Source organism: Lacerta agilis, chromosome 7, assembly GCF_009819535.1.
Source record: "Lacerta agilis isolate rLacAgi1 chromosome 7, rLacAgi1.pri, whole genome shotgun sequence".
Classification (NCBI taxonomy): Eukaryota; Metazoa; Chordata; class Lepidosauria; order Squamata; family Lacertidae; genus Lacerta; species Lacerta agilis.
Genome location: NC_046318.1, coordinates 80,689,544 through 80,696,927, shown reverse-complemented (window position 1 = coordinate 80,696,927; position 7,384 = coordinate 80,689,544). Strand labels below are relative to the sequence as shown.

At 47.0% G+C, this 7,384-nt stretch overlaps 1 protein-coding gene across 1 annotated transcript in view; it reads right to left on the bottom strand.

Moving 5' to 3' along the window:
- Window positions 1–755: 755 nt before the first annotated feature.
- DENND3 (DENN domain containing 3) overlaps window positions 756–7,384 on the bottom strand; it is a 52,299-nt gene continuing 45,670 nt past the window's right edge. Inside the window, exons 18-23 of the mRNA XM_033155925.1 lie at window positions 7,008–7,144; window positions 5,088–5,248; window positions 3,521–3,654; window positions 3,307–3,419; window positions 3,050–3,187; window positions 756–976 (exon numbers count right to left, since the gene is read on the bottom strand). Of these exons, the coding sequence (XP_033011816.1) occupies window positions 776–976; window positions 3,050–3,187; window positions 3,307–3,419; window positions 3,521–3,654; window positions 5,088–5,248; window positions 7,008–7,144 (884 nt within the window). The 3' untranslated portion in view covers window positions 756–775. The remainder of the gene's footprint in view (window positions 977–3,049; window positions 3,188–3,306; window positions 3,420–3,520; window positions 3,655–5,087; window positions 5,249–7,007; window positions 7,145–7,384) is intronic.

Genomic DNA, 7,384 nt, shown 5'->3' with positions numbered 1-7,384 from the left:
TTTTGCTGCACTGTACATAGCTTTCACAATAAAGAACTTAGCTTTTAGAAGCTCTGCGTTCTGGCGCGTTACTCACAAGCAACCACTGAACGTCCTAACAGCAACTAACCACAATCTTCAGAAGGGGAGATTTCTTCGATGTACTATTGCTAGTGGAAAAGTCTCATGACTGCAGCACCTTGGAGGAAAAAAAGCTTATATATATAGTGATAGTGATCTCTACAGTGTAGTGAGAACCTCCCTTCTTGCAAACGCCTCCCCATTCATTCTCAACCTGGCACAAGTCTTGAGGTCAACAATGGTAAGCCAGGAAAAGACAGGTCTCTGTCAACCAACTTATCCCACTTACAAGAGCCTATATAATCTTAAGGGCAATAGTCATCATTCACCCTTCTAAGCTTAACGGACTTTGCCAGATTAATTGCACTGCAACGGTTTGTCTTTCAGGAAGCACAGAACCCGATTACGGTGTCTGAACAAGTTGCCACTGACCCTACAGCGCAGCAAAGAATAAACTTCAAATGGCATCTACAATTAAAGACTCATTCAATGATTTCCTAGTACGTTTTCAAGTTTCTTACTGTGTATTCATGGTCCACATAACCCGATATAAATTTACTTCTGCTATTCTAGAACAGCAGTAATAATTACCCTGAAATGTGATCTAATAAGTTAAAACATTGAAGGAAGAACAAGATACACACAAGACTGAAGCCAACGGACTCTCTGTACCCAGCCTTAAAAACGGAATTAAACAAAACTGAAACGCTGAACTTTATTCAACCTTCCAGATTGCTATCTTCCCTTCTTCCTTTCCAGAACCACTAAGAACATATCTGTCCTCTGCAGAGCACAGAGCTTTCACCGTATCGATGTGCCCAACCAATTCTTTCTCCACCGTCTTCTTTTCAGCATCAACCACATAGATCTTTCCTTTGGTTTTGCCTTGAGAAAGACCTCTGCCGCCAACCCATATCTGAAAGGCAAACACGTCCTTTTAAAACAAAATACTGTATTTCCATCGTGCATGTAAATATGGATTATTTTAATCATTTATTCCAGCAGTAACAGGAGCAGCTGCAAGAAAGCAAGGGGGGGACACCTCAAACTGGTGACTAATAGCTAATTTATTAATACAAGTACTAATGCCCAACTTATTTTGGCATATGTGATCACCTTCAGGAGACACAAATATATACCTGATCTTTAATGCTTCATGCATACATTTCTGAGAAGGAAAACACAGAACTGCACAGTAATATGAATCAACTTGGCATGTTAGCTGCATAACCAGGTGAAGTTTAACATTTAGTAACCATGTAAGCTAGGGACACGGGTGGCGCTGTGGGTTAAACCACAGAGCTTAGGGCTTGCTGATCAGAAGGTCAGCGGTTCGAATCCCCACGACGGGGTGAGCTCCCCTTGCTCGGTCCCATCTCCTGCCAGCATAGCAGTTCAAAACTACAAGTACCGGTAGATAAATAGGTACCACTCCTGCGGGAAGGTAAAGGGTGTTTCCGTGCGCTGCTCTGGTTCGCCAGAAGCGTCTTTGCCATGCTGGCCACATGACCCGGAACCTGTATGCTGGCTCCCTCGGCCAGTAATGCGAGATGAGCACCGCAACCCCAGAGTTGGACACGACTGGACCTAATGGTCAGGGGTCCCTTTACCTTTACGCATGTAAGCTAGCGTCACTATCTGCCTATATTACTGTACTTTTCCATGTATAAGACACCCCCATGTATTTGGGGGGACTCTAATTTAAGAAAATGGGGGGAGATGGCACAGAGAAGTTGAGCTTTTTTGAGGGGGGGTTGCCAAAAATGGCTCAGCAACACGCGTCACAAAATCCACCTCTTGTCTGTCCTCTCGCCGGCCGAGAAGCTGCCAGTCATAGAATCATAGAATCATAGAGTTGGAAGAGACCACAAGGGCCATCCAGTCCAACCCCCTGCCCTATTACCACGGCATCAGCCAATCAACACCGGCCATTGACACAATAGATGTAAGACGCCCAAAAGCCGTTGATAGCCATGGCAGCAACCAATCAAACGTCCACCCTATGCACTATCCATAGGACTATAAGACGACCCCAACTTTTAAACATAATTTGTACAAAAAAAAAACCCTAGTCTTATACATGGAGTAGTACGGTAATTGTTATTTAAATTAAAATAAGGTATTTGAGACTGCCCACTCCATAGTAAGACTCCCTGGAAAAGACCCTGATGTTGGGGAAGATGGAGGGCGCAAGGAGAAGGGGACGACAGAGGATGAGATGGTTGGACAGTGTTCTCGAAGCGACTGGCATGAGTTTGGCCAAACTGCGAGAGGCAGTGGAGGATAGGGGTGCCTGGCGTGCTCTGGTCCATGGGGTCACGAAGAGTCGGACACGACTGAACGACTGAACAATAACAACAACAACTCCATAGTAAGTAAATACTGATAAATGACAGAACACACCATTTCGCCTTCATTAATTGTAGATGCGTCACGAAAAAGCTACGCAATGCCATTCTGGAGTCCTTAAAGAAAAAATACAGTGGTGCCCCACTAGACGAATGCCTCGCTAGACGAAAAACTCGCTAGACGAAAGGCATTCGCTAGCGGAAGGCTGCCCCGCAAGACGAAAAAGTCAATGGCCTTGCCTCGCAAGACGAAAAAAAATTTTTTCGCAAAAAACGCTATTCTGCCTTGGTGCTTCGCAAGATGAAAAATTCGCTATACGAAGACACCCGCAGAACAAATTATTTTCGTCTTGCGAGGCACCACTGTACAAAAAAATACTTTCCAAGTGTGGCTGGTTCATTAAACAATGAGAGGATTATAGCTAAAGAACCCTGAAACCAAATCCTTGAGCCGAACAGAAATTTAGATTTGTGATGTGGCAAATCTGAGGGAGGCTTCAAAAGCAAAGTGATGCCCTTACCACAATTCTACGGAGTTAGCAAGCAGCCTTTGCATAAACCTAGGGGGACTTCTGTATCATAGCTGAGATCACTGAATAAGCCAACCAGAGGCAAGCAGAGTTCCTTTGCATCCGATTTACCTGGTTTTTAACTTTCATCATACATGTGATCTCTGAGCAGTCTTGCAGGCTGATCTTTTGAGAGGGTGTCGAGAGATCAGTCATGTTCCAGAAATACAACTCGGCGCTCGCAGAACAGGATGCCAACACTTGGTCACTCTAAGGCAAAAACGAAGAGAAAAGCAGGAGAATACTCATATGAATGCAAAAGGATTGTCTAGCGCATTTAGGTTAAGGTGGTAGTAATAAATCGACTGCCACAATCTACCGTCACATACCTCGGGGAACAACTGGAAACAGAGGAAGGGCGTAGCACTCACGCTGTCTTCCATTTGTACTTTTTGCCGGATAACACCATTTGTTGAGACGACCAGAATGCAGCTCCCTATACCTTAAAACAAACATTCACAAAGCGCTTAGTAACAAAGATAATATTGTCTCATCCTTTTAAATGACATTCTTTTCAGGTAGATAAAGACACAGGAAACTTACAGCACCAAAGCCTGTTACTGTGGAATTTGATAGCAGTCAGAGTTTCGCAGGGCAACTGGAACCTGCGGTTCACTTTCAAGGTGCTGATATTCCACATAATCACTGTTCCGTCCACGCTGCAAGAATAGGCCTCGCTGCCCATGCACAAGGAAAGTACGTGATGTTAGGACATTGTGATACGATTTTTTTAAAAAAATTGACAAAAAATTAATACTGTGGCTGAAGTCACAACATGTAATTCGATTCACGAGTCCATATCTGTCAGAGAAGTCTATCTGTCTACCGTATTTTTCGCTCCATAAGACGCACTTGTTCCCTCCTGGAAAGGAAGGGGAAATGTTGGTGCGTCTTATGGAGCGAAGGCTTAGTTCTCCGCTGCCTCCCCCCACCCCCCTGCATTCGGCGGGAGGTGGGGGGGCGGCAGCGGAGATGTTGCTGGATCCTCCACGCACCTCCATTCGCAGAAACATGTTTGTTTCTGCGAATGGAGCCTGTGGGGTGGATCCAGAAGTTCCTCCTCCGCGCCGCCCGCCGATCCCAAAAGCAGGCTTTTGGGATCAGCGTGCAGCGTGTGGGGTGGTGTAGGAAGCGGCAGAATCCCAGCTGCTTCCTCCAACAACCTCCGCGCTGCCCACCGATCCCAAAAGCAGGCATTTTGGATCGGCGCAGAGTGCTGGGCGGTGGGGAAAGCAGCCGGGATCCCAGCTGCTTCCTCCACCAACCAGCAACCCGCGCCGATCCAAAAAGCCAGCTTTCTGCATCGGCGCAGGGAGGTGGGGAAAGCATTGGGAATCCCAGCTGCTTCCTCCACCACCCAGCACCCTGCGCTGATGCAGAAATCAGGCTTTTGGGATTGACGTGGGGTGCTGGGTGGTGGAGAAAGCAGCGGGGATCCCAAGCTTTCTGCATCGGCGCGGGGTGGTGGGGAAAGCAGCCAGGATTCCAGCTGGCAGGATTTATAGGTAAAATATTTCAAGTGGATACCCAGACATGCACAAGAGAACAGAAACGTTTTACAAACTGGTGCATCATCCAGCTTCTCTCCCCCAAACCATGAATGGTTGCAGTTCCCACAGCTCTCGTGTGCAACCCTTTTACTGCGCTTCCTTTTCCTTCCCCATGAAATCCCTCATACTTTTGACATTTGGCTTCATTGGGTTTTAAAAAATGGAACTTCTCACTAAAAATTTTCCCACGTGCTAAGACTGCACAGTTGCAAAGCTACCCCCTAGTAGTTTCCACTAAGCTTTGCTAAGTTCTGTGTCCTCTAGGTTTTGGGGGAAATAAATTCAAAGCTGCTCTCCATTTTTCACCTAGGGGTGGGCTGAAAGGAAGAGGTCCTAAGAAACAGGGGCTCAGAAATTACTCAAGCATCTGGCTATCAGGAGGTTCACAGCCTGGTTTTTGGCAGCACATTATAGTTCCCTTTTGAGGGAAACACTTTGAGGAAAAGAGGGTCCACCAACAGAAGTCTCTCCCCCCCCCCCCCGCCCAATCCCTTGCACTAAGGATACAACCCAGCTGGTCTTTGAACAAGAGAACCTGCCATACTATATATTCAGCTGACCTGGAGATGCCATCTCCGTTTTCCACAATGATGTCCACAACTTCGGAGCGATGGTCGTTCAGCTGCTTATTGCAAGACATGCTGTGGGTGTTGATCAAATAGATAATGGAGTCCTGGGAACCGATCCAGACTTGGCTTTGTTCCGCCATTACCATACAATTCTGCATTTGCAAGAAGGAGGAATACTCAAGGAAGACTATATCACTGCAACGTGGAAGCTCTCAATACCACCACCAAAACGTTACAACCCTGAAAAGCCCTGATGATACTGAAAGACACACAAATGTTTTCCAGAGGTGAAATTCCAGGTAACTGTGTGCTGCACACACAACTGTGTGTAACCTTGGGCCTCTTGGATGGGCAGTTCCCTATCCCAAACACTGTGCTGTGAGGGAGGAGAAGCACCTGTCTCTACTGAACTTAAGGAAACACCTGTACCCCTTTCTGAGATATGCTGCAGAGAACCTGCGCCTCTCAGGTCTTCATTGTAGTGTCTCTTTGCCCCATCTCTCAGTGAAGCCTTGAAGAATTCCAAACAGTGTGTGTCAATTCCACTAGCAGCTAGCCACTATTTACCTCTCAAGAAATAAAACATGGGTGGTTTTGCTTTGGCACCATACTCTGGATTTCCTGATACAGTCAGGGGCGTCGCTGGGGGGTGGGGTGGAGGGCTGCCCCGGGTTCCAGGGGAGGGAGGGTGACTCTCAGCATGCCCACCCCACAACTCATAAGTTGCTCAGTGTAGCAGCTGGCTTACACAGCACACACTTTGCTTTTTCCTTCTTGCTGGGGAGAGCCACAGAAGCACAGCTCTGCCCAGCCAGGGCTCCACCCAGCAGCCTGGCACATTTCACCAGGGCACTGCCCTCTCAGGCGGCACAAAGGTGCCATCTTCAAGGGGTGACATTTGGCACCTCCACCTAGAGCCTCAAGCACAAGCCAGAGCAAATCCAGTGGCTTTGGGCTTAGCATTCACCACAGCACTGCAAAAGCATTAGCTGTGCTTGCTTTACGCAGTCCACCTGGACCTGGGTACCATCTGTGGCGGTTCGCTCAACCTGCACAGGACCCCCAGACATTTAACGGTCCGTTGATACCTGCACTCACCACTTTGTTAATTAACCACTGCCACCAACCAGTTTGTCTGGTATTTTACTTCACTCTGTTCAGTCAAGGAGAATATTGGAGCAAAACTATTTTATTTGAAGTTTAGTACATAAGCATGTGGTTTCTGAATAAACAGTTATTTCTTGGTTGTGTTTTTGTTAACAACAGTGCCCAACGATTTCTCCCGCCCTTGTTCCTACTCCTTCCCTTGCCACCCTCCTTCCAACCTCTCAATACCCACAAGCCCCCAAGACAAAGACAAAGACCAAGACCCCCGACAAAAGACAAGACAAAAGACCAGCCCCCCTGCCTTCCCCGGGAGGGGTTTATATAGCCCACATAACTCCGCCCCCTAAAGGTTCATGCTGGTTATTCCTTTTAACTCCTTCTATGCCTTCTATGGGTGATCGCCACACCATCCGCCCACACCCCTTCAAGTCACAGTGAGCATTTTGCACCTCATACATGCAAATGAGGTGCCACAAAGCATTGTGGGGGAACGCAAAACGCTCACTGTGACTTGAAGGGGTGTGGGCAGATGTGGGGGGGGGGGGTTGTGACAAAAAAATCTGCACCGGGTACAATTTGGGCTTGCTACGCCTCTGGATACAGTATATTAGGACAGAATATATTGTCACATAAATAACAATGAAACAAGAAAAACAACAACACAACTCACATCTACTATAATTAAAACTATGAGGATGGAAGACTCAGAAAAGCTTAAAAAGTCAAAACACCCATGCGCGTTTCAATACTTTTTGCTAGCAAATTAAAAAGTACCGTATGCGGTATTTGCACATTGTTGCTTACCAGTTTAGAGTTTCCTACTTTAAGATAGTGCTGTATGGACCATGTAGATGCATCGAACACGACCACCTTCCCCTCATTTAAGGCACACCATAATTTTGGGTGGGCGTCACCATGCTTTTCTGCTGGATCAAGTTGCCCTAAGCGTTGGAAGGAGAAAACAATGGCACACTTGATATAAAATACGTTTGAACCAAATACCGGTACATTATCGAGCAACGCACTATCTAAGAGTATACATCTGGCTACGTGGGTGGCGCTGTGGGTTAAATCACAGAGCCTAGGGCTTGTCGATCAGAAGGTCGGCGGTTCAAATCCCCGCGACGGGGTGAGCTCCCGTTGCTCGTTCCCAGCTCCTGCCCACCTAGCAGTTCGAAAGC